Source organism: Aristolochia californica, unplaced genomic scaffold, assembly GCF_029961685.1.
Source record: "Aristolochia californica isolate CCGP_79_NKW_82.1479 unplaced genomic scaffold, dmAriCali1.0.hap1 SCAF_11, whole genome shotgun sequence".
NCBI lineage: Eukaryota > Viridiplantae > Streptophyta > Magnoliopsida > Piperales > Aristolochiaceae > Aristolochia > Aristolochia californica.
Window position 1 is genome coordinate 35,632,632 of NW_027181782.1, and position 26,970 is coordinate 35,659,601.

At 39.6% G+C, this 26,970-nt stretch overlaps 3 protein-coding genes across 3 annotated transcripts; 1 reads left to right on the forward strand and 2 right to left on the reverse strand.

Moving 5' to 3' along the window:
- Positions 1–484: 484 nt before the first annotated feature.
- On the forward strand, positions 485–3,567 carry LOC137945051 (uncharacterized). The gene is made up of 8 exons (XM_068790926.1): positions 485–875; positions 1,007–1,094; positions 1,187–1,272; positions 2,139–2,217; positions 2,305–2,364; positions 2,701–2,822; positions 2,921–2,992; positions 3,090–3,567. Exons 1-8 carry the CDS (start codon positions 553–555, stop codon positions 3,190–3,192), a joined length of 933 nt encoding a protein of 310 aa, XP_068647027.1. The 5' UTR covers positions 485–552; the 3' UTR covers positions 3,193–3,567.
- On the reverse strand, positions 3,538–10,711 carry LOC137945050 (uncharacterized). The gene is made up of 7 exons (XM_068790925.1): positions 10,002–10,711; positions 8,441–8,688; positions 7,161–7,797; positions 6,697–7,063; positions 5,711–5,805; positions 4,633–4,827; positions 3,538–4,392 (listed from the first exon to the last, which is right to left on the reverse strand). Exons 1-7 carry the CDS (start codon positions 10,188–10,190, stop codon positions 3,727–3,729), a joined length of 2,397 nt encoding a protein of 798 aa, XP_068647026.1. The 5' UTR covers positions 10,191–10,711; the 3' UTR covers positions 3,538–3,726.
- Positions 10,712–11,468: 757 nt separating this feature from the next.
- On the reverse strand, positions 11,469–15,309 carry LOC137944289 (uncharacterized). The gene is made up of 6 exons (XM_068789933.1): positions 15,112–15,309; positions 14,416–14,636; positions 14,087–14,327; positions 13,904–13,989; positions 13,383–13,474; positions 11,469–12,204 (listed from the first exon to the last, which is right to left on the reverse strand). The coding sequence occupies exons 1-6, from the start codon at positions 15,199–15,201 to the stop codon at positions 11,924–11,926; spliced, it is 1,011 nt and encodes a 336-aa protein (XP_068646034.1). The 5' UTR covers positions 15,202–15,309; the 3' UTR covers positions 11,469–11,923.
- Positions 15,310–26,970: the final 11,661 nt, after the last annotated feature.

Genomic DNA, 26,970 nt, shown 5'->3' on the forward strand with positions numbered 1-26,970 from the left:
TGTCTTTAATATACATATCGATTCGATTCGTGGAATTTAGCATATAAAATATAACCTGATGATTAACAGTAGAGAACTTTAAAATGAACCCGTGCAATGAGCTAAGAAATCCCTTCGTTTACTCATCTAGGCCAAGAAAAATTAATTGCTATAACAAAGATGGCGCTTGCAGAATCGATCACCGAATAGATGACACCAAATGTTGAAGAAAGACTTCCAGCTTCGCTCGGGCCTAATCTGGATTACATCTGTTTCCAAGTCCACACGGAAGCCACCAATTAGTTTCTTCTGTTCATTTATGGATCCTATCCTCTGATGCCTTGTCACCGTTGAGCCACAAGAGTTTGTATAATGGTCTTGCTTACAGTGTCAGACTTCGCAGAATAATAAGCGATAATGTGGTATTAGTCAGCACGGACATAAGAAGCAAAACAAAAGAGCGCAGCTGCCTAGATGAGGTGAGGGGGGTAGGGTATTCGTGAAATTTGGAGGGACTAGCGCTGCGCCTTTACCCCGTCATTTGCTTTAAACGGCTGTAGCAATTCAGTGCGGATGGATCGTCTCTACTGCTTACAAAATGCTGCCATTGCCGCTCCCTTGCCGTTTTTGAATTCTAAGTCTTATTTACGACTGTTGTCATCGTCGGAGAGGGTGACGCTGTTTCATCATGGCCATGGCAGCAACAACAATTTCCTTCGTTTCCAATCTCCTAGGTTGGGTACTACCGTTTCTGTTCTCAGAGAAGAAGAAGAAGAAGCTTTTTCGGAAGCAAAAGGCTCCGGAACCACCGCTCGTGGACGGAGGCTGCTAAAGGTCAGAGAGGAGAAGAGGAAGAGGGAATACGACCGCAAGCACAATTACCCTGCCTGGGCTAAGTATTTTACTTCTCCTTAGCTCACTTCCTTAGCCATCCTTTTGTTAAACCCAAAAGATGGTGTAGTCTCCGGCGTACTTTTTCTCCTTATTTCTTGGGTTTCTCTGGTTAGAAGTACTAGAACTGTTGCAGGGTACTGGAGGATGCTTGCAAAGATGACGTAGAGCTGCGTGCTGTGCTTGGGGACAGCATTGGAAACCCGGAGCTTATGAAAAAGAGGGTATTTTCTCGTCATTGTTACAAATCAAATTGATTGTAGTCGGGTGCAATTCCAAACCATGGTTTCTAATCTGCTTATAAAATGCTTCCTAGGTGGAAGAAAGAGCTCGGAAAAAGGGCCGAGATTTCCGCAAATCCAAGACGGGTTCCGTCTTGGCCTTTAAAGTCAGTTTCAGAGAGTAAGCCATAATCTGTACTTGTATCAGCGTTCGCAGATATTTATCTAATCTGATTCTGAAGGGAAGAACTTGCTTTAGTTTCAATTCCTGTAACTCGAAAATCATGTACTCTTTTCTCAGAGAGAAAAATAAATAAAAAATCTCTGCCGTCTCTTGGTGTGGTTGGGAGGCGCGTGCGGGTGGGGATATTTTTATGTTGGGAGCTCACAGGCCATCGATGCATGGAATTTTGAGTCATCATTGCTAAAAGGTGGTGGAGATATTTTTAACTTTGAACCTGAATCAGGTTGCTTACACAGCAATACGCAAAATTGCAAAAGATCGGCATCCCTGCTCAGAGTACTGGAGGACCCATTGCATTGTTTTTTTAGAGGCAATTATCTATGAAATGAACCATCTTAATTCTTAAACCCTGTGAAATAAACATTCATAGAATGAAGGAAGAAGAAAATGGATACAAATCTCCTTGGAAAAGTTCACTGGTCTATTGTCCTGAGATTTTGTGCTGGTCTTCTGTCATACTTTTGATCTTTATAGTGCTTTTACCTTGTCTTTTTATGATTTCCATTGGGTCAACGAGGCATCTATTGTCCTGAGACACAATCCTGGTCTTCTTTCATAACTTTGATCTCTATAGTGCTTTTACCTTTTGTTTTTAGGACTTCCATGAGGTCTAGGAGACATCTAATTGTCCTGAGACTTATGCTGGTCTTCTTTCATACCTTTCATCTTTCAAGTGCTTTTAGCTTGTGCTTTTAAGATTTTCATTAGGTCTATGAGACAACTTTACTGCCAAACTGATCTGGTTATAACCTTCAGCTAGTTGGCTCACACACTAACAAGTTAGTTGCTCATGTCTCTTGCAGCTTTAATCCATTTGACTCATACATATGGTTTGAACTCTATGGTGCTCCATCTGATCGAGATGTTGACCTTATCGGCAGTGTAAGGATAGCCAAATATCCCAAATTTTACTCTTTGGCTGGGGACAAACACATTCACTACTTATCTGAAATACACTCACTCTTGCAGGTTATCCAAGCCTGGTATGTCATGGGGCGCTTGGGTGCTTTTAATTCGTCAAACTTGCAGGTTCATTTCGATCCTAATAGCCAATTTTTTCTTTTGACATAAAAAAGGGGTTGCGTAATGATACTTGAAGGGCTTTTGGATTGTTTCTATCAACTTTGTGAGAAATTTTGTTCCTAAAAAATGGTTGCATAATGATACTTGAAGGGGGTTTTGAATTGTTTGTATAGCTTAACTTTGCAAGAAATTTTGTTCCTGTATCCCACTTTTTGAATTAAATTTTCTTTGTACCCTTATCTGCTCTTCTTTCCATTTTTTATCAAGTCTTGCATTTTGTTACTGTCTTGTCAAACAAGACTTGCTATTGCAACTATTATATACGTATTTGACTGTTTGCAGTTGGCAAATTCGTCTGTGAATCATAATCTATCATATGACGATGAGAAAGGTGCTAAAGTAATGCCTTCATCCTTTCATGATATCAGCGATGTAGAGTTTCAGGATAACTGGGGTCGTATTTGGTGAGAGGTCTTGTTCAATGAGGTTTTTCTGAACTGTGGTCATTCTTATACCAGCAGTATCAACTCACGACTTTGTGAATAAATATGGATGTACTCAGGGTAGATCTTGGAACATGCGACGTCTTTGCTGTGGATGTGCTGCTCAACTGCTTAACTGCATTGAGTTCTGAGTAAGTCTCTCTCTTTCTCTCTCTCTCTCATGTATGGAACCCCATTGGTACAACCAAAGGTCTTCATGACATTATATTCTGCTTACATGCTTGGCAGGTATCTGGGCATTCAGCAGGTGGTATTTGGTGGCCGACGCATGGGAGACTGGGAAGATGGAATGACAAACCCAGAATATGGTTACAAGTACTTCAGGATCTGAAGATAGTCACTGTTAGGTTTCTGTGTCATTTTCTGAATCAGGATAAGGATGTCTACTGTTGGTGCTGGTTGGACTCCCAACTGCTTCAAGTGAAGTTCCTGTAAAACTGATCTGCAAATAACAATACCATTGTCCACGCTCAGCCGTATACGTTTGTTATATACACTGGGAGTGGTGCTTTCTGCATACATTACTAAGTGTGTTTGACCTGAGGACTATTCATTTTTGTGGAAAGCATACCCTCTTGATCGTTTTTTTTTTTTTCTTTCCTCATTCATGGAGAACATCTTTCTGTATCTTACAATTAATGTTTATGATCTAATTGAAATATTGAACTGCCCTATTACAAAGTGAAATGTGTCGCAAGTAGAGTCTTTTCAATCCAATATATTCATGCGAACCAAATTGAAGGGTTTCTTGTTTCTATACAATAAATATCATGAGTCCATGACTGTAAAGTACTGCTCAAATCGCCCTTCATACCAAAAAAATTGCTTAGCAATCACCAGCCTCTTTTAACTACACAATTTTTCTTTACGATGATGTCTTAGCATTTTCTATCATTTTCTCAACAATATGCCTGCTCTTTTCTTCTAAGTGACGCCTCTTCTCTTCCAGTTTTTCACTCATCTTCTTCCCTAAATCCATCATCCTTGCCCTCCTCCCTACTCTTTTTGGCTTTGCTTCGTCTGAATCTGAAAGGAACTGAATGTTACCTTCATATCCACGTATTACAATGGGCCCCATTGGTTCCTCAGGTCTTGCCTGCTCACAGCTTTCCTGACTTTGGTCACTCGCCAGAAGTGGAACTCTCAATTCTTCCATACAAATGTTGCTTTGGGTAATGGCATCATCATTAGTAGAAATAACTGCTGCTGATGGTGGCTGACCCCACTGAGATGAGGAGGTAGATCCAGTACATCGTAGTAGTTTTCCCTTCTCAGATTCATCTGGTACTCCATTATTACCTGAATCATTTTTGCTTCCCGGAGCGCTAATGCTACTAGCTGTGTCAACTGCACCCTCGCCAGATTTCTGGTTGTTTAAAGCTGTATCTTGTCTGGTTGATTCTCCACCTTCTTGATGAATCCACAAGAATGGAGCAAACTTCCGTGGGATCCAATCATCCTTCTCTGCTAGCATCCAAGGGATGCACACAGTTTCACAATTAGGGAGAACCATTGTTTCACGGATTGCTGCCTGTGACAGGTTGAACAAGGTATTATTCAAAACCCAGTAATGCTATATTCAAGGCAGGTAGTTTATCCTTTTTGTAACTGCCTGCCACAACGTATAATAATCAGTTAAAAGGATGAGGAAATGTAAGCTTCAGGACTCTCTTGTCAACTTTAACAAAATGATGTGGTGAAAGATTTTTGCACAATAATTTTACAAACAAGACCATTAAAGAACCTTCGGGCTGAGCCCGTTCTGATATACCTTGAATCTATTACTGATAATCAATGCAATTTGTGCACTGGTAATTTTATGGTCTCCCACAGAAGAATCAATTGCCCACTCTATGTCAGGCATTGTCGAGAACCCAAACCATAGCTGATCTGATGGGGGCGGCTTAATATGCAAGCGTAATGTTCCTCGTAGTGATGTAATCCTTATTGCCAAGGAAAGAGGTACCTTCAACAGAGAATGAAATAATAATCAAATCTTCAAACTCGAGAAGTCCTCCTGATGTGCTTCTGACATAAACACAATCAGAAAGAAATGCTGGGAGAAGAATCATCTCATTCAAAAAAAAAAAAAAAAAAGAAAGAAATGCTGGGAGTAGATAGAAACAGAAAAGACATGAGGATGATCAGGCGAAACCAGTCAAAGATGTAGTTGAAATGCAAAAGAGTTCCACTAATTCTAATTGGATATCCAGACTTTGAACCCAAAAAATGGCCTCATCTCGGTTACAACTCTGCTAAGAGGCCATTAAAAAATAGTTGTACCAAGTATATATGCATCGTGGAAGCATTAATTAGAAAACGAAACTGTTAAAAATCTATAAAAAGATTCACTGGATGCATCATGTTAAATCACCATCACTACAAACTTTTTTTGTTTTTGTTTTTGGGGGGTGGGGGATGGAGGTATAGCTTAAAGCCTAAGTTTGTTGCACCCAATTTCTAGTTTAACCATGAAATTTAAATTTAATTATTTAAAACTGAATTTTGTTTATTTTACATTTATTTATTATCCTCCTCCATAGATTCTTAATTTTTATTTTAGTTTTTTATCACTTTTTATGATAAAATGGAAATTGATGGTATTAACGTAAATAAAATAAAGTCAATGACATTCTTCTAAATAGTGTGACTTTTTTAGGAAGAAAAAGTTGGGTGCAACCAGGGTTAGCTGGACTTGAGTCCAGCCTACTTTCCCTCATTTTTTTTCAGTATTTGGCCTGTCCTTTTTTATATTACTGATTGTACGAAAACAAAGTCAAGCTGAATGATACTCAGTGAAACATAAGTAAATAATATATCTAAATATAAAAAAAAAAACTAATGCTAACCTGTGAAACTTGATCAGCCACTGAATTAAGAACAGATTTCCACCTTGATGCATATATGGACTTCCAGCTAGAACTCTTTAAATTTGACATGTTATCTACAAGAATGGGGTTTATAATTCGGTATCAACAATAACTAAATACTTTTGCAAGTTCAACTTAGAGATATATTGAATCTCCAATGTACAGGTGACAAACAACAGAAAACATAAATGTACGACAAGGAAACAACTTTTGAAAAGAACAATAGAAGGCTTACAAAAGGAATTCAAAGAAGAGCAAAACAACAATACATGAATTTAGAAAGACAACAAATTAAGAGTACCTAGAAATCATCAGATCTTAAATTAATAATCTCCAAGAAGTCCTAAAAGTCCACCAATAATTCTTCTCAAAGGTTCGTAGCCCACTTAAAGTTATAATCTAGGTTACAAAGAATTGATAACCCTGACGTATAAAGTTTTCCAACTCATAAAAGCAGACAATATTCATCCATTCGCGCATTTTTATTGAGAAAGTCTGGAAGCCTAAGTTTCAGGCTGGTTGTAAAGCTAGATTTTGGGCTAGCTGCAGCAGACATTTGTGCACAAGAGTGCCAATTTTGAACACTGGGGTTACAACCCAAAATAATTATTTTTTTTTAATTTGTAACGAAAACTGTGAGTGAAGAAACTTTGTTCTGCACTAGTTTGAAAATAGCAAAAGAAAGTGAAGGAGAAAGAATTTATCAATATACACACCCTTTCAAAAAAAAGTCAAGGTCAATCACACAAGTAAAATAAAAGAGGTAACAAATCAAATAGACAAACAGTTCTATCCAAATTTATACCTCAAATTTTGATAAAAATCATATATTGAGAAAGGGTATTTCTTAAAGTATGATTCCATCATCAAAGATTTTTGCTTTTCTAACTAAGACTGAGATGGCCAATAAAGATCGCTACTTATACTTATTATAGCAGCCATAATTCAGACACACATATACGTACCCGGTTTACCACTAATGTCAGTGCTTTTATCTACTCTATCAGCTGTAACTGTGGAAAGCTTTAACTGCTCCCCATAATATTCAAAACCCTCGAGGAGGTCTGAGGTTGCATCCCCTGCAGATGTGGGTTCCATGCTTGTTTGCTCAATACCTTTTTGAAACTCAGGCTCACGGACTGCAAGACGTGTTTCAACATCCAATACAGCACCACCAGAATATTCAATGTCAACTTCCATGGCCCATACCTCATTTATATTCATGGGAAGAACCCTCATGTTATGTAAATATGGTGAAAGATTGCCAATGTTGAAGCCAGTACACGAAATTGCACCAATAAAACTAGGAGTCCGCATATTAGACAGTGCTCTCTGTTGATAAAACATAAATAAGTAACAAACTAAAGATAAAACCCGCAGACATTAGCAACTGAGAAGTGTACAAAAGCACATGTTAGACATGAACAACCTGAATACGAGATTTTATGGAAAGGTTAATCTCTGAGCTTCTTTTGGCATCAAAAAATAGCCGTGACAACAAAAGATTCAAGCAAAGGACCCCTTCATCACTTCCTGATTGATCATCAGATTCTGCATCAGAAATAACAGTAACCTGATTGTGGCTACCTACACTGATGGCTGATGGCTTGACTTCTTCTGGTATAGAGTCAGAAACTCTATCCAGTGAAACTTTTGAGGACTTCGAAGCAAACTTTTTGCAACTTGTTTTTCTCTCTAAAGGATCTGTCCTGTATTCAGTACCACTCCTGGAAGTTTTCTTTGCAAGTTTCTTGAGGAAAAGACGAACTTTTGAAGAAGATCCACCCACCATCCTATTGCCTCTACCTGCAACTCCACCTAACCCCCTAGCCGGAGGCTTCATAAAGAACGGATATTCAGCAGTTAAGGATGACACATAGCACTGAAACTCTTCATTTAATTTGTTATACCAGCTTCTTAGTTGCTCATCCATGGATGAGGCAAGACGAAGGGCTTTACACCATGATTCTTTCTCCCAAGAAGTTTCAAGGTATATGTAACAAGTATTACTTCCACTATAGATTACCGATCTCTTGTTTTCAACTCGTATTGGGTATCTTTTTGACCTAAAAGAATGCCAGAAAACCACATCAGGTCACCAGCATGGTGATTCAAATGGACAAAACCTGTAGTAGATCATGCTTCCAATTAAACTGCATAACTAATGAATTGCAAAGGAAATTAAACTAGGCATTGGTTTAATGAAGCAGAGAAAGCCCAATAATGAAATCTCTCTAATGTTCCTCACAATGTTGTTTAAATAGTGATACTCCCCACAATTGATGAAGCACAAGCTTCAAAATTTGCAGCCCTGTGCAAATGACAACAGCTATATTCTGATGACGAAGCAAATATTTATTAATTGCCTCCAATATAATAGCACGGAAGGTCTTTTTCCTTCAAAATGCCAGATAAAGATTTTAAAGGACACAGACATACTTTTATTACAAAAACAGTAATCAACAATTGTGAATTTTCAAATTGAACAAATAAGACCTAAAAAATTCTTGTTTTAGGTGCCATTCAAAAAAAAAAAAAACTAATAAAAAATAAACAAAAGAATAAAAAGAGCCTGATGAAATTCATGTCAGTACTAATAGGAAAAAGGCAGACAGAGAACTGAGTAAGAATCGTATATTCAAATTTTTCCCTGGCTGGGTGTATGACATATTGGAATACAATAACTGTAAATGTTTCTATGCAACTTACCACTTCCTTGAGGATAGAATCGATGCAGAAACTGCTTCTATAGTGCAACCTGGAAGATGGATAATTGATTCAGATCCATCAAAATCAACCAAAATAAGTGAATTATCTTCAATCTTTCCAATTTTCTTCACAGGATAAACCTCCACAAGTTCCTTGTTGCTCTTTTGCTCCTTGGACACTTTTTTTGGAGGTCCCCCATCAAGAGAAACTTTTGGAACTTTCTCTGGCTCTAATACCCATACCACTCCCTAACAATCACAGGAAAAAAAATCAAGTAAAGAAAACCAAGATCGCCACATTACAGGGATGCCATTTCACAGACATTTGACATGAACTGCAAAAGTGCAGGCAGTTCTGGCTGGAGTGATGTTTCTTAGAATAAAAATATACCATTAGACAAGTCCACAGAAACTCCAATTGCGAAATTGATTTGCAAGAAAGATCAACTCATCATTTTCATTAATGGAAACAAGCGCATAGCATGCATTATTAGGTAATGCCTGTTTTTCATGTTACATAAATGTTCCCACTCTTTAATAAGACTAGCTTATTGTCTTTTTTTATCGAAATTGTTAGCTTATTGCCTTATAAACAGGGAAAAGAAGAAAGCAAAGGAACATGACCTTGTATTATAGAGTTTAAAAAGCATACTTTTTTTGCTTCTTTTTATTGAGATTGGTTTCATCTTATGAAACCAAGTAGAAAAGTTGAAAAATAAAGCTAAATATCTATCAGAAAAGAATAACTGTTTATATAGCTAATGTTAATGAAAGTGTGGTTCAACCGATGAGCTGGTGACCCACAAAAATCTTTGATGCATAAGACAGTGAATTCATGAATATCACGAGCTTTTGAACTTCTGATCTTTAAATAGTATTTCTGGCGGCACCTTCATTTCAAGCTTCCAGAGAACATAGCGTTTGTACTTAGTCTAACAGGTTGAGGCTTTAAACACCAGAAGATTTGACCTACCACAACGAAACAGTGTAGAAGCATGGCTGTTCATATTTCTCAATTGCGAAGATGTTAAAACATTGAGTTTTATAACTGTTATCAGTCACATTAAGCAGGGCTAAGAAGGTTCAAAGAAACATTAAAAGTGATTAAATTGTTTAATCACTCCAACTGCCATCACCTTGGTAAGGTCCGAATTTTCAGATAAGTATGGCCCTACAGGAAATTTGGTAACTGAGGTCTCTCAAGACTATATTTGACAGGAAAATTGACCCTCTTAAGTATTTCCACAGTTGTAGTTCTTTCTTCGTTTTAGCTTCTAAATAGATTCTTTTTACTCTCATGTAAAGAAACAGAATTGAAACAAGTTTATCCTGAACTCTGGATTCTCTTCTCTAAAGAAGTGTTTTTCGGTGTATTATCTTTCCAGATACATAAAGAAAATATTAATATTAAATCAGCATGAGAAATGCAGAAATCGAAGGGTAGAAGTATGGGAGTAAGCATCCGAAAGCAACTCGCAAAAACAAAAAAACAATGACCCTGTTGCAAACACGACATCAGAGCGTGGCAACGAAAAGCGCAAGCAATTATTTCCCAAACAGACCTGCTTATTATATCCAAAGGCGAGCGGGCGCTGGTCCTCGAGGTAACGTCCAATATCTGCCTGCGGAGGCGGGTCATTTTTCTTCCTCCTACTAAGCCGATGAAGAACGACAAGGAAGACTACGACCTCCGCTGCAAGAACAAACAAGGCCCCCAGAAAAAATCCCACGAAGAGAAAAATAGGAACCATAGTGCGCAATGATCAACAGAAGAGAGATTCAAATATGACAGAGATAGACCGCGAAGAGAAGTAAGGGCTATGAATTAGGAAAGACGGGCATCATTGGATTTGAAGAAAGGAAATTAAGCGAATGGATTCTAGGAATTGAAGCATCAGAGAATGGATTTAGAATACGAATGAAGAGAACACGTACTGCGAAAGAAATGGGAAAAGAAAGGAAGACAACAGGAAGGGTAGACGTGGTCAGGTAACCGAGAACCAGCAACTGTAATAGCAATAGTATTTATTTAAGTAGAAGAAAAAAAAGTCAAAATTGGAGTTGGAGTTTTCAAACGCCTGAAAGACGAAGAGGCAAGGCACTGAAGCTGGTTTTTATCAACCATCTTTATTATTTTACTCGTTGCTTTGCTGTTAACGAAGCTGCTGGAAAGAAGAACGTGAGGTAAAGCCCAAAACTCAGAAACGGGAAGATCCTCGAATTCCGCGACTAGATCAAATTGCAACTGGATTAGGAAAGCTAAGCAGGCTGTCCAACGTCTATGGACAAGGGAGATGTCGGTAGGGGAAGGAGGCATTTGTTTTATACAATAAATTTAATGCAAATTTACGCCATAAATAAAACCAGTTTATTATTTTCCCCTCGGTTGGTCCTGTCCTGGTTCCCTCGTTACAAAATTCTAATTACACTCGTAAAAGAGAGGGAAGGGAAAGGGCAATGGCCCCCTCTCCTCTCCCTTTTCAATGCAACGACAGGAAAAGAAGTTGTTGCCATAAACGTTGCACATCCAACCAAGGTCACAACGAGTTATCACATGGCCCAAATTTAATAAAATTGGTTTCATATCGATTTTCAGTCATAGATCTAATTAATAAATTAAGGCATTTCTGTTCAATAAAATTGGTATTAGATGTAATCATAATTTTTTTAAAAAGAAAAAAGTTGTAAAAGGGCGTAACTGAGGCATATCGCACAGGATTCTGTAGTGAGTGGTCAACCCTTCATATTATACTCTGTTATATGCTAAAAATATTCTTACTAGAGAGTTGATAGGACCATTTCGCAATTAGAATAACACATGGGGTTAGCACGTGATCTAGGAAAGAAAAAGTGAATGTACATTTCAGAGTGATCTACTTTTATGTTAGTGTGGTACAATTTTTTTTTTTTACCGGTCTCAAAGTGTCCTCCCCCCGGACTCTTTGAGCATGATGACCACAGAATCTTAGGAAAAGCAGGAATGACAGCCACGAAGAGCCGAGACCTGAGAACAATAATTTCTGGCTATCTCATACCACTAGGAGATTCACCTGTCACTACGGCCCCAGTGATACAGAATTAGCTAATCTATTCCTTCTTACTATAGTATCAACAGTATATCTTTTAACAGAAACTACGCAAACATCGACCATGTACTTATTTCCATTTTACAAAACACAACCTAAAATAGAAGAGACTTCTTCGGTAACTAAAATGAAAAATCTAATCAACCGAATTTTGCAGGGGGATAGGAAATACTCTTTTGCTTCCAGATCAGTCTACTCTCTCTAGTAGAACGGACTTGACACAGTAGATTCATCCTTGTCTCCAGTCTCTATAATCTTTATCTTACAAAGGATAGCACAAGACTCCTGGGTTAGTGGGTTACAACAATCATTGTCTCCTACCCCTTCTGGCCAGACTCACTCCTTCTCTTACGCCAACACGAACACCTACAAGCCATGGCAGGTTTACTCCCATCTATTTACACTGAATGAGAACTGAAGTAGTTAAAATCATGGTGTTCGACTCTGAGTTGTTTCAACCAAGAATCTGCAGCACTGTAGAGAGATACAAGTTTCTCTTGATCACCAGCTTCTGAATTTATCCAAACACTTCCCTGCATTTTGTAAGTGGCCAGCCCAAATGGCGGAAGAGCTATCCCATCAAGCTCCCCAACACATTTTGCTTTTAACCCACCTTCATTAGCACAAACAGCTGCTTCCCCAGAATTTCCACAGCACTCCAACTCATCCGATGTATTATCTGTACAGACAAAAATGGTCACCACAAGACACATTTTACAAGGTGTCACCAACAATTGTGAGTGTGCTTGCCAACACAGATATTGGTTGGGCAGACAAGTTCATTATAGGGAAGGAGTTACAAATAGAGGAAGCATGCTTTTGGAACTACGAGGGCATTCAAAAAGGAAAAATGCATAACAAACATATATGTTGACGAAACAAGAATATCACCATAACAAAACATATCTGTTTATGAAATAAGAATATCAACATTATATTCTAATTGTATCCACGATAACTTATCTGGTGACAGAGAAGTTGGAAAATTTTTTTCCTACTACAAGATTCTCAGCTAATACAAGTTTTTTATTCCATGGAAGATAATCTAGAAGATGGCTGGAGAGTGAAATATAGGATCTTATACCAAAGTCTACTCTGAGAATTACAAGTATTGATTTCATTGGGAAAAGATACACGTCAAGCCACATAGTTCTTTACATCAGCCCCTGTTTAGTTTTAAAGTTCGTTACTGAAAAAGCATGGAAAAAAAGAAGCAGACAGAATAGAATACTGCACGATGCTAAAACCAGCTTTCTCTGTGTCAGAGAAAGTAGAAATTGCAGAATTTGACCCAACATGATAAAATAAAGCCTATGCAGAAAATAGTGATGAAGCTCTTTCCCACCAATCCTACACTTAACCAACATAAATAGCATCAGCAAGAGATTCAAAAAGAGGGCTCTGAATTTCCGAGTCAGAACATTTGGCCAATCCAGTTTTGTAAAAAATTGATATTGGCTATGAATTTTAAAATTCACAGAAATCCCAAAAGTTCATTAAAAAAAGAAATTTATACTGAAACTTATAGGACTACTCATAGCATAATATTATACATTAACATTCCCTGCTAGAAATAAGTACGTGTAGAGCATAATTTCTATTTGACACTTAACATTTTTTACGTCCCTAAACTTCCACTACAGCAGTTCAGAAGTTTGCTTCACAATTTAAAGCAGAATCACCCAGGTGAACCACAATAATATCATTGTCACGAAGAAATGACCAAAAGCCAAATTAGATTACACTTCTTTTTGAGTTAGCATTTCATTTGTTTAAGGAAATGAAATCGTTTACACTTCAAAGACAATTAGCAGAGAAAGCGGCGAGGACACTTAAAGTATACTCTTACAAACATACCTTGAAAAGATGAGGAAAGAGTATGGTAAGTTAGGAAGCAAGCAGCCAAGTCCTTTACATTTCTCCCAGTAGGAATATGGTAAATTGGATACCTAGGACACAACAAAACCGTATAAAGAACGCAAACATATTGAAAAGATACAGCCATGCATTCAGGTATGAGAAAACCACAAAATAGAAACTAAAAAACAGTTGTGTTAACTACTCCCAAGTATTTCTTTCAATGTGCATAACAAAACACTGGTATTCAAAAGCTGACCGCAACTATAAGATAGGAGACTGAATTCTGATTACCCTTCTATGGATCTAAATTTCATATGAGAAATCGACAGATGGGGTTGTTGGCATCATCCAAGAAAAGTGAAAAAGTAGCAGTAATTATATGAATTTACAAGAACACAATACAAATGATAAGGACCCTCTACTTACCAGAACTAGGATAACGCAATGCTTTGGAATCAAAAGGAAAATGAAGTCAGCCAAAAGAAAAACTTAAAAGCACAGAAAAGAACAGAGCGTACCAGGCAACAGCCAACCAGCTAGCGGGTGACAGATCAATACCCCTAAGCGTTGTCAAAGCCGGATAAGTTATAGTTAATTCATTGACCTGCGTCAGGCAATCAGTTGCAAAATTAGAAAAAAGAAAGTTAGAAAATTTGCAAACATTTAGATAGAATAAGAAAGCCTGTACAAGAATAGTCTACCTTGTCCATTAGTGGTATTCTTCCATAAGGGGAGCATCTTTCAAAGTACTGACAGTAGAGGTAGCCAAGGCGATCCCTCGTGGGCCACAATCCCTCTGGCTCAAAGCTAGAATCATCTGATGCAGCATCCCATCCCCTGCTTGAGTTATTGCTGAGAGATCTAGATAACTTGTCACTCTCACTGTCATCACTCCATGAATCAGACTCAAATTCGGGAACCTCATTCTCATTCTTTGGATTCCTGGTAATCACAATGTTAAAAATGGAGTAAATCATATCACACCGTGAGCGGAATGAAGTGGGTGAATGACTATTTGACTAAAAGTTACCTTGAGTTTGTCAAGGATTTGTTTGTATAGATTTGAACGGCGGAGAGGTAAGGAACATAGTATTGGACGACAGAATCGTTATTAGCCAAAACAATAGGAGCTCCGGCACCATATGCGCTCCATTCGTCATAGCACTCCCAAAGATCTCCTAGAGTGAAGTACTCAATCCTCTCTTTGTTGAATGCTTGCCATTGTAGGTTGTTAAGATCTCGAACACTAGTCTGTTTTCGAGAAAGAAGAAAGAAAACACTTTTTGAAAGTTCAGCACCAACAACGAAAAACAGAAGAGGAAAAATAGAGGATTTTGAAAAAGGTAATTGAATGCAAAACATTGAACGATGAAGTAAAAAAGGAACACAAAATTTCAGTTTTTTACTGGAGAAGGAGCGATTTCGAAGAAAGAGCCTCGTGATGAAACAATAAAATCATAGAGATTTCAAGGACGAACAAAAATAAATATCCAGCTGAATTAATAAAAAAAAAAAAGGAGTCATATGTCATATCCTCAAAACGAAGCCAACTTTCCGCCAAAAGCAACAAAATTTTCAATAAAAGCAAGGTAGATTAACTTAAACTGCAGAACATGTTAACCATTTATTTAGAAGCATTCAGGGTTCCAAACGGAATTTTGATAGCAGCTTGGACAAAAAACAAGACCTGATAAGCAAAAAATTGGTAAAAGAAAAAGGGAAACACCTTGGGAAACACCTGTGAACCGACGGTGGGCGTCACGCAGTCTAGAAAGGAGTGAAGATTGGAATGCCGTTGGGTCCTTAAGGAAGCCATGATCGCGGAGAAGAAGAGGAAGAGAAGGGGAACAAAGATCAAAACTTACCGCATAGTTTTGCAGTAAGCAGAGGAGAAGAACACCTGAGGGAAATGGTAAGCGGCCAAGGCAAATTTGTATGACGGATTTAAGGGGGGGAGACGACTATTCAAGAAAAACTATCTGAACATCAGAATTATCCATAAAAGATACCAGTGCGGGTGTCATCATCATGACTTTACCAAAAAGGACACAATATATGAAACTAAAATCTCAATGGAAGGAGTGAACCAGCATTGATTGCGAGATTTATTAATCTAAGGAAATGGCCTGGCGTTTTTTTGTCCCTTCTCTTTATTTTTTTTCTCAGAGGAAAGAGGAATTTAAGTCCAGAAGGTAGAAGTGAGAGAAGGAGATGTCTTATGATTTAAGTAAAAAGTGTTTATTAGATTAGAGAAGGAATTGGTGTGTGGAGTAGCAAAGCCATTGTCGTGGTTGTGGTCACCGGTGCCCATAAAAAAAAAAAAAGGGATTAAAGAAGAAGAGAAAATAAAAAATAAACCAACTGATGAGAAAAATAGGAGAAGGAGAGGCAGCCGAGAGCAGTCAGTCGAGAGTGTGAAACGTCGGACAAAACTTCTTACAGATTTCCTTTTCGTTTTCGACAGTGGACCAAGAGGAGACAGGAGAAGGAGAGAGAGAGTGACAGAGCTGAAAAATAAACATGTGGATCAGCACGGTGGGCGGGCCATGGGAAAGACCCGCTCGCTTCGCCGCGTGGGCTGCTTGTTTTGTCCCCCGGACTTAAAACCTCTGTAATAAAACCAATTGGATAGTCTTCGCACCTCACGCCCCTTTTTCAGTTTCGACTTTGAATCCCTCACTTGCATCCGCGCCTGGGAAAGGAATGGACCAACTCGGACCGAGTTCCTCTAGGATCTCGCTCTCCTCAGATCGCAAGATTTATAAAAGTAGGATTTGACATGACTTGGCGCAGCAGTGGATGCACGATTGAGAGGGACGTCATTGGCCTGAGAAAGAAAGGAGAGAGAGAGAGAGCAAGAGCGACGGTGGGAAAAAAAATTAAGCACGGAGAGAGATTGGAATTTGATGGCTCCTACCATTCCATGCATTATTTGTTTCCATTAATACGAAGAAATACTTATTAATGGAAACAAATTAAAAGTGATCTAATTCTCAGTCTTTACAAAGTTCTAAATAAATTTCAGCTTATCGCATTTAACCATCGAGTGACATAAAATTGCATAAGCTGATGTCATTAAAAACTAAATAAAAGTCAATTAAAGGATATGCTCATTAAAACTTTTTCAAAATAATAAAAAAATAGATCCCATAGAGGATTTGACTTTGTCCCCTAATTGAAGAAAGTGAGGGTGAGAGCCCTTGCCCATCACCAAAATGATGGGTAGGACGGAGCTTCATCCCCCATGTATTCACTTTTTAGATAAAAATAGACCTTTCCTCATCATTCAATGGTTTGAGGAAAAAAAAAAAAAACAAAGTGTTAATCACTTCCTACACCTTCATTATGGTATGGGGGTCATTCTTAGAATTGGGGTTCTTCCTGATAGAGATAAAGATAGACAAATTCAAACCAAATTGCAGAGTCTTAAAAAATTATAAATTATGTTATAATTCTATAAATAACGTATACCTGATCAATGAAATGTATAACTAAATTATTCTACATTCTGAAATTCAATACCTCCTGCATGAGAATAGATCCAGCTACTACAGGTACATCTATTGAACCCATAAACCTTGCTTGATTGACTAAGTTTTGATCCTTTAAAGGGCATTATAGAACATTAACTCAAAGAAGAGATTTAAGTCCAACTGAACTTCTTTCAGTTAGTCAATCTAGTTCAAGTCTCAAGTCCAACATACCTTGCTAAATTAAATGGCAACAAGTGTTTGTTTTAGTACATTTGAAGATAACTATGAATATGAAAATAAGGCCCCTTATGGGGTTATTTATAAGCTCCCATTCATCTTTCTTGGCTTAGGTAAGAAACTAAAGAAATAGAGGTGCTTCCGTTTGTTCTCTAATGAAGTTTCCCTTAGAAGTAAATTGACCCAAGGGTTTCCACCTTCCCCTTCATTTCTGAAAAGAGAGGGCGTAGGGACGACTCTCTCTTCCTTTCTACAAGTCTCTTGGTACATAAAAGATGAGAATAATGTGGTATTGCATTGAGGGCAGGCAGGTGACAATAATTATTGCAACTCCCTTCATTTCTGAAAAGAGAGGGCGTAGGGACGACTCTCTCTTCCTTTCTACAAGTCTCTTGGTACATAAAAGATGAGAATAATGTGGTATTGCATTGAGGGCAGGCAGGTGACAATAATTATTGCAACTCTCATTTTACGACAACACTACCATCCTATCTATGAGTCAAACAGGAATTGATAAGTTCAAAAAAAAAAAAAAACACAAACATCAGAATCAATGTCATCAGAACTGGAATAAACCAACCAATTGAACCCAAACTCATAAAGATCTCTTAATATTAAAAGATAGTATACAGTGTTCAACCTCTCGATGACTAATCTAATTCTGAAAGTATCATTAAAGCAAGGCAGAGAATTTTACACCCCTCTTTGAGACTCGGTAATGAATTATAATGGCAGTTGGGCAAGCAAAGTTGAATCAGGAATGTCGAACGTCGGTACCTACTTCTTAATGGGGGCTGTCTACTTCATTGAAGAAATTGGAGGGGTGAGGCTCAACGTCAGAGGCGGTTGGGGTGCTCCAAGCTGATGTAAGAGAGTTGGAGAGGGAAGAAGTGACGACTTTCTTCTTTTAAACTTACAAAGGTTCCTTATCCGTCCTGTTGTTAAAAAATGCTTTTTAAATTGTTTGTGTTCTTTAAGTATTCAAGGAATGAGCTTTAAATCTGGATTCCGACAATCCCCATTTTAGACAGTTGAGAGCCTCGGAGGCTAGTGTTTTCATTTAATAAATAGACGATCAGCCACTTAGGTACTAACTGCTAAGAAGCATTGTTGTCGGATATTGCTTATTTTACTAATTGAAATCTACATTAACAAGATTTGTATCGCTGAAACAGAGGGCCATAAATGATGGGAGGACAGAGGAGAGAATTTTTATGAAAAACGACTATGATAAAGTAAAATGTAAACACGCACGACGTAAAATTTTTTACGTGGTTTGGCAAATTGCTTACGTCCACGGAGTTACAGAGGATTTTATTTAAATTAATTGAGAGGAATTACAATACAATGGGGACGAATTCAAATTCTTTTGTGATGTCTCTATTCGACGTTGTTCTCTGCTCCGGCAAAGGTGTTGCACAGACAACACCTTCGCTTTCGGCAAAGGCGTCGAGTGGCAGTGCTCACGGCTCTCTCTTCTCAGGTAACAGCGTCGGCGACAGCATTGGCAACGATGACGCCTCCTCTCTTTTGACAAAGTCCCGAGAGGCTCTCAGTTTCTTTCACGGCGCCGAGACTAGAGCTTTCACAACTCTCTCTTCTCCGATAACAGCGTCGGCGGCAGCACCCCTCTTTCGGCAATGGCATCGCCTCATAACACTCTCTCTTCCGGCAACAACGTCGCTTGTGAGTCTCCCTTCATCTGGTCCCGAGAATCTCACCCAAAAAAAACCATATTTCTCTGTTCCGAAACCCTGTTTATGTAAGTCTCTGTAAATGCCGAAGAAGTTCCCCTGCTGAGAGACTCTGTTCGCACAACGTCTCTGTTTCGGCAATAGAGTCAAAGTCATCCGGAAGAGAGTCTCTATAAATCCGAAAAACACTCTTTTTCGCTCTCTGTATCGCTCGATTTAAGTTCCCTTGTTTCAGGGAAACATGGAGAAGAAAGAGGGTGGAAATGGCATCCATGCCCCTTGGGCCCACCTTTCTGACGGTGGACCAGGCTCCACCACTCAACAATTCTCCCACTTGGAGACTGGTACACCAACTGCATCGCCCTCTTCCTCAAACATGATATCCTCCACCTCTACAACTCATTGCCCCTGTCTTCATGCTAGAAGACCAACTGAAGTTGCGTAGAACTTCAGTTTCTCAAGTGTAACACCCTTTGTCAATATATCAGCAGGGTTCTTCCCTTGTAGAAGTTCTGTCAACTCCCATGTCTGAGTCCTTAACAGGGAATCCATCTCATCCTTCATGGCCAGCTCCCACTTGCTAGAATATTCATTTTGCAAGGTTTCTTCGTAACTCTGCGGTTCTCCACCATCTGTCAATAGAATATAATTCAAGGTAGGTGAGAAACGTTGTGGAGGACGAATAGTCCTCACTGACTTGCGAACTGCAGCTGCAAGAGTGGACGGCTCTGGATCTGACTGTGGAATAATAGGAATGGAAGCACTGGACTCACTCTCCTCGTCACTCGCATCTCTGCACTGCACTGTGGCCTTTGGTAGGTCATCCAGTCTGACAAAGACGGACTCCTAAGGAGCTGTTTCAGAACCTGTACTGGACTTGTCCTTGTACACAATCTTCTCATTGAATATCACATTCCTGCTTCTTATAATCTTTTGACCCTGATCATCCCAGAAACGATAGCCAAATGCCTTGTCTCCATGGCCAATGAAATAACATTTCTTTGACTTAGCCTCAAGCTTACAACGAGCATCAGAATCAACAAAAACATAAGAAAGACAACCAAAAAGTTTAAGGTGATAAAATTTGACTTTTTTCCAGGTCCAGGCCTCCTCAGGCAATCCACAATCCAACGGAGTTGATAGCCCTCTGTTTTTATCAAGTAGACTGTAGTACTGATTGCATATGCCCAGAAAGTAGGTGGAAATCCAGCATGCAGCCTCATGCTTCTAGCACGCTCATTTATGGTTCTATTTATACGTTCAACAACTCCATTTTGTTGTGGTGTCCCAGGAATTATCTTCTACATTCTGATACCCTAAGCTGCACAATATTCTTTGAACCCGCCAGCAATGTACTCACCACCATTATCAGACCTTAAACATTTCAGTTTCAAACCTATCTCTGTCTCAACCATGGCCTTCCAAATTTAGAACACATTAAATACATCAGATTTATTCTTCAAAAAATAAACCCATACCTTTCTGCTATGATCATTAATGAATGTGACATAGTAATGAGAACCTCCAAGGGATGCCACTGGAGAAGTCTCCACACATCTATGTGCACAAGGTCCAATTTTTCTTTCTTCAGTGTTCTGCTACCTTTTAAAAAATTGACCTTCTTTAGTTTCCCCATAATGCAACTCTCACACATACTGAGATCAACTGATTTCAGTTATGGTAGCTTGCCTCTGGGCAACAATTCTTTCATGCCCTTCTGACTCATATGGCCAAGCCTGCAATACCACAAATTTGTTGTGTTTTCTGCAATGATAGTAGCAATAGTGTTCTTCAAACCGGTAGTCGAATAAAGAGTACCAGTTTTCTTACTCAAAGCCAGTACCAATGCCCCTTTGGTGACTTTCCAGGTGCTATCTAAGAATACCACTGAATGGCCACAATCATCAAGTTGTCCAACCGAAATGAGGTTCTTCTTCAAGTCATGAATGTGCCTGACCTTTTGCAAGGTCCATTTGTTCTTGTTAGGGAGTGCAATATCAATGTCTCCCATCCCCATCACGTTCAAAGCCTCTCCATTAGCCAGATACACCTTCCAAAAATCACCTGCAACATAGTTTTGTTTTGAATTATCTCCCGAAGGTAAGATGTATGGAAGGAAGACCTGAATCCAGTATCCAGTCATCAACTGGACTATGAACTGCAAGCAATAGTGTATCCTGTACTTCAGTTACTACATTAGCACTATCATTCTCGGTCTTCTTAGGGTTTCTACAGTTCTTTTTTATGTGGCCAGCTTTGTCACAATTCCAACAAGTTGGGTGCTGACTAGGCTTTCACTTGTTCTTGCCCCTATTGTTTGATTTTGATCTGCCTCTGTTTGAGTTCCTGTCATGTGATCTCCCCCGAGAATCAATATTCAATGCTGAACTCGAACATGAGGTCTCGCCTGAATCCCTCTTGCGCACCTCCTCAGCCAAAATCAAATCACGAACATCATCATATTTCAATTTTGATTTATCGACAAAATTATTGACAACCATTTTCATGGCTTCCCAACTATTTGGTAATGAAGCCAATAGTATCAGTGAACGTATCTCATCATCAAATTCAATTTTAACAAACGACAATTGATTTGTGATAGTATTAAAATCATTCAGATGTTGTGCAACATGCGTACATCTGCCATCTGCAAATTGAATAATTTTTTCATCAAATAAACCTTATTAATCGTTGTTCAGGCTTTTCGTACATATTTGACAAAGCCTCCATGAGCATAGTCGTCTTCACCTTGCTGACGTTGTGTGCATAGGATCTCGACAGGGTTAGCCGAATAATCCCCAGAACCTATCGATCCAACAAATTCCTATCAGCCTCCTTGAATTTTTTCGGTTTCTTCCCCAACAGTGGAAGATGGAGTTTTTTCCCATAAAGGTAGTCCTCTATCTGCATCCTCCAATATCCAAAGTCCGTGCCATCGAACTTCTTGATCCCCGATACCTTCACTTCGTTTCCAGCCATCGTTTTTTCTCAAATTCGAACCTTAGCTCTGATACCAGTTGTTATGCAAAATGACGATGATAAAGTGAAACGTAAACATGCACGACACAATTTTTTTTTACGTGTTCGGCAAATTACCTACGTCTACGGATTTGCAGAGGATTTTATTAAAATCAATTGAGAGGAATCACAATACAATGGGGACAAATTCAAAATCTTTTCCGACGAGTCTCTATTCGATGTTGTTCTCTGCTCCGGCAAAGGCATCACACAGACAACACCTTCACTTCCGGCAAAGTCGTCGAATGGCAGTGCTCACGGCGTCGAGTCCCAAGCCTCCACAACTCTCTTTCTCCGGCGACAGCACCGACAATGGCGACACCTCCTCTCTTCCAGCGAAGTCCTAAGAGGCTCTCAGTTTCTCTCACGGCACCGAGACCAATGCTTTCACAACTCTCTCTTCTCCGACAACAACGACGGCGGCAACACCCCTCTTCCAGCAACGGTGTCGCTTGTGAGTCTCCCTTCATCCGGTCCTAAGAATCTCACCCGGAAAAAAAATATTTCTCTTTTCTGAAACCCTGTTTATGTAAGTCTCTGTAAGTGTCGAAGAAGTTCCCCTACCTAGAGACTTTGTTCGCACAACGTCTCTGTTTTGGCAACAGAGTCGAAGTCATCCGGAAGAGAATCTCTGTAAATCCGAAAAACACTCTTTCTCGCTCTCTGTATCTCCCAATTTAATTTCCCCAGTTTCAGGGAAACACGGAGAAGAAAGAGGGTGGAAATGGCTTCTATGTCTAAAGATTAAAGCTTTATTCACCACGATCTTTACAAATCATTACATCACATATTTATTTACAAAATTGTAAACTAAAAAGTTCTAATTCTGGCGTTGTGATCCGTCTATGTCGGATCTATGATCCGTCGATTCAGGCGGACGGAAGCCTGGTCTGCAGGCTTCCGTTGCATTGTTGTTCACACCCCCGCAAGCTGAGCGTCGGATTGGAACATACGTGAAGTTTGGACCGAAAAAATTCAAAGAGATGGCGTTGAATACTTTTGGTGAAAATATTCGCAATTTATAGGTGAGATGGCACATACTGTGTGTGAAGTTTGTTTGCAACAACAAGTTCTCAAAGGAAATGATAATCTAACTCAACTTGTTTGGCATGTTTGTGAGATACTGGATTCGAGCTGAGGAAGATTGCACTTCTGTTGTCACATAAGAGTAGAGGTGGTTGTGGAAGTGGAACATGTAGATTGGTAAGAAGATGCGTAAGTCAAATAATTTCAGCTGCAATGTGCGGTAGAGCACGATACTTAGATTCACAGCTGGAATGAGATACCGTTGGCTGCTTTTTAGCACTCCAAGAAATCAAATTGTCCCCAAGATAAATGTGAGTAACCAGAGGTGGAGCGACGAGTTCAGAACGCCCAGCCCAGTCAGCATCAAAGTAAGCGACTAGAGCAGCAGGAGTAGCGGATGGACGAAAAATAAGGCTAAAGTGAATGGTACCTTTGACATAGCACAAAATACGTTTAACAACAACAAAATGATCTTCTGTGGGAGCATGCAGGTATTGGCTAAAAGAGTTGACCGCATGAGCGATGTCAGGGTGAGTGATGGTCAAGTATTGAAGGACACCAACGAGAGACCTGTAGAGAGTGGGATCCGAAAAAAGTGAACCATCTGCAGATAGATGTTGTGAAATGACCATAGACGTAGGAACCGACTTGCGATCAAGTAGCTGAGTGCGAGTAAGAATATCCCATGCATATTTGAGTTGACCGATAAATAAGCCATCAGTAGTTGGTGATGCTTCCAGACCAAAAAAGTAGTTGCAAACTTAGAATGAAGCTTATGAGTGAACCTGGTGATAAGGGTTGAGTTGTTGCCAGTAATAATTTTGTTATCAACATAGAAGATCATATATATAGTGTCTGAATGCTAATGAAAAACAAATAGAGAAGTGTCAACACGACTGCAGAAGGAGCTTGCTTGAGATTGTAGAGAGCTTTTTTTAAATGACATACATGATTCAGAAAACGAGGGTCAATGTATCCAGGAGACTGTTCCATGTAAACATTTTTAGTGAGAGTACCGTTGAGGAATACATTCTTGACATCAAGTTGGTGAAGAGGTCATTTGTTGGTCACAACAAGAGAGAGCACAACCTGGACAGTAGTAGCTTTTACCATAGGGCTAAAGGTGGCAGTGTAATCAAGACCAGGGATTTGAGTGTTGCCCTTGGCAACGAGGCGTGCTTTGAGACACTCAATGGATCCATCAGGTAGGTATTTTGTTTGAAACACCCATTTGGAACCCACAATATTGGTGTTTGTATGTCGATGGACTAAAATCCAGGTCCGATTATTTTGTAGAGCTCGAACTTCTTCATCAATGGCAGCAAACCCAGCTGGATTCTTAGTGGCAGATTTGAATCCTTTCGGCTCAGTAGAGACAAGGAGAGCAGAGAGAAATCCAGAGGAGCCCACGATATCGAGGTTGGCCGGATGGCGAGGTTTGAAAATGCCAGCTTTACCTCGGGTTAGCATAGGATGAGAACCCAAAGGAGTAGGAGGAGTGATTAGTGTCTCGGGCGGTGTTAGACTGAACATTTGATGCGACGAGGAGGGACCTGCAAAAGAATCAGTAGTCTGCATGGATGCATCAACCGGATCCGTACAGATTGAACATGGGTTTAATCCGGATTGAGTAATGTGCAGAGAATAATGTGAGGAGGAAGGAGGAGTTTTTCTATTATAAGACTGGGTTCCAGAAAGTTAGAAAAATGGAGAGAGGAAGTGGGGTGAGCCTGAGATGATTTTATGAAAGGAAAGTTGGTTTCATCAAATTGGGCATGGCGGGTGATGTAGAGTCGTGAGGTGATAGGATCAAGGCAGTGAAACCCTTTATAAGAGGGACTATAACCTAAAAAAATGCATGGAAGACTACGAGGTGAAAATTTGTTAGTCATATAATCACGTAAAGCAAGGATATACACGACAACCAAAGGGATGCAAATTTTCATAATTTGGAATAGAACCATATAAAAGTTCAAACGGTGATTTACCGTCAAGAAATAATGTGGGCAAACGGTTGATGATGTAAGCTGCAGTGTTGAAGGCTTCAACCCAAAATGGAGGAGAAAGATGAGAATGAAAAAGAAATGTCAAACCAGTTTCAATCACATGACGGTGTTTACATTCTGCACGTCCATTTTGGGCAGGTGTATATGGGCAAGAAATTTGATGATGGATTCCAGAGGTACGAAGATGAGTCTGGAAGGAAGTACTTGTAAATTCTCCTCCACCATCACTTTGAAAATTTTTAATATGTGTCGAATATTGATTTTCCACAAGTTTTTGAAATTGGGTAAAAATATTACAAAAATCTGATTTGAATTTCAAAGGATAAAGCCAAGTGAATTGGGAAAAACCATCAATGAAGATAACATAATATGCATATCCTAAATAGGATTTGAAAGGTGAAGGACCCCATTTATCATAATGAATAAGGTCTAATACATGAGATGACCTATGTTCATGACGTGAATAAGGTATACGATGATTTTTAGCAAGTTGACATGAACTACATAAGGATGCAGAAGGCAATAAAGAGGTAAGATAAAGATGTCCTAGTTTATGTAAAGAAGAAATAATAGAATGATTTACATGTCCTAGGCGAGCATGCCATAAGTCATAGGAAGCATGTAAAAATTTATTTTTAAGGACTGAAAGAAGGGCAGGGTTGCAATGCTCCAACACATATAAGCCGCCATCTCTCTTACCGGTTGCCACCACCATTCCTATGAGACGATTCTGAATTGTGAAAAAATTGTTAGTAAAAGTAACGGTGAGAGGAAAATCAGATGTTAATTTACTGATGGAGAGAAGATTTTTAGTGAGATATGGAACAACTAAAACATCTAACAACTGAATATTTAGGGGTAGGAGAGCGAATACCAGTATGGGAGATAGGTAAGGAGGCATCATTCCCCACAATTACAGAGTCCTTACCCGTGTATGGAGCAGACTGATCCAGGATGGGTGTGTTATTGGACATATGAGCAGATACCCCAGTGTCCAAGAACCAGTCGGAGAGTGCTGATCCAGTGAGAGAACATGATCCTGTGAACGCCTTGGCAAGATGAGCAGGAGACTCATTTGTCTCACTATGGGCATAACATTGATTGCATCGATCAGCATAGTGACCATCAAGACGACATATCTGACAGTGAGGAGGTTGGCGGCCTTGTGTTGAATGAGATCGGCCTCGGTTGGCATAATTGCGGCCAAAACCATTTGTTCGTCCATGGGTGCGACCAGAGCCGCAGCGGATCAACCAGTCTGATCCTCGGGTTGCGGTAGCAAAAGCAACAAGAGGAGAGACAGAGCTTTCGAGTGATTTTGAAAGAGCTCAAAGCTCTCTGCTCAGGAGACGAGGTCAGAGAAGCGAGGGAGAGGCGTAAGGGCCATTTGTGTGACGGAGAAACCAATGGAGTTTGTCGGTGTTGTCGATTGGTCTATCGATTGCGTGAAGCTGATCGCAAAGACTCTTGAAAGTGCGTGTATAAGCGACAACGGATTGATTTCTGCGCTTTAACTGCTGAAGATCGTCTTTGAGTCGGATTTACCGAGCCTTCGACTGATGACTGAAGGTATTTTCCAATGCAAACCAGACCTCATGTGCATTGGAAAGGCCAACGACTTCGGTCATTGCCTCCTCGGTGAGGAAGGAAAGGAGGAGGCTGAGAATGCGTTGATCCATTGCTCTCTATTGCAAATATTCAGTAGTAGGAATGGTAGAATCTGTGGTAACAAATTGAGGTGGTGGCGTGAGGGTTCCATCCACATAGGGGAGAAGATTATTACTCTCCAAAAGAGGAAGAAGTTGGTTTTTCCACAAGAGATATGTTGTGGAAGAAAGTTTAATGGTAATCATATGGATGAGGGTATGGAAGGGGAGAATTTGAGAAAAGGATTCGGCGGCAATTTTTTTTTTTACCCTACCTGTTGGACTGAGCCGGGTCCGCTGCGAACCCGATTTGCTGTGCAAACCAGAGTGGTCTGAGTGAACCCGGTTCTGGGCAGCGCGACAGACGTGCGGCTGGTCTCCTTCGTTTCCGACAGCGGGCAGCCGGTGTTTCGGCAAATGTCCAAGACGTTGCAGCTTGTCTCCGATAGATTTCGGCCGGCGTCGCTTTTCGCGCCGGTGATAGG

Bases quoted from the DNA above. Each gene is read 5' to 3' on its own strand.
- LOC137945051 (XM_068790926.1), top strand. From the start codon at position 553: ATGGATCGTCTCTACTGCTTACAAAATGCTGCCATTGCCGCTCCCTTG. The intron at 876-1,006 runs GTATTTTACTTC...GAACTGTTGCAG, and splicing joins AATTACCCTGCCTGGGCTAA to GGTACTGGAGGATGCTTGCA. The intron at 2,993-3,089 runs GTAAGTCTCTCT...CATGCTTGGCAG, and splicing joins TTAACTGCATTGAGTTCTGA to GTATCTGGGCATTCAGCAGG.
- LOC137945050 (XM_068790925.1), bottom strand. From the start codon at position 10,190: ATGGTTCCTATTTTTCTCTTCGTGGGATTTTTTCTGGGGGCCTTGTTT. The intron at 8,689-10,001 runs GTCTGTTTGGGA...TGTGATTGTTAG, and splicing joins CCTTTGGATATAATAAGCAG to GGAGTGGTATGGGTATTAGA. The intron at 4,393-4,632 runs GTATATCAGAAC...AACCTGTCACAG, and splicing joins TTATCAGTAATAGATTCAAG to GCAGCAATCCGTGAAACAAT.
- LOC137944289 (XM_068789933.1), bottom strand. From the start codon at position 15,201: ATGGCTTCCTTAAGGACCCAACGGCATTCCAATCTTCACTCCTTTCTA. The intron at 14,637-15,111 runs GTGTTTCCCTTT...TCTCGAAAACAG, and splicing joins GTTCACAGGTGTTTCCCAAG to ACTAGTGTTCGAGATCTTAA. The intron at 13,990-14,086 runs GTAGACTATTCT...TGCCTGACGCAG, and splicing joins GAATACCACTAATGGACAAG to GTCAATGAATTAACTATAAC.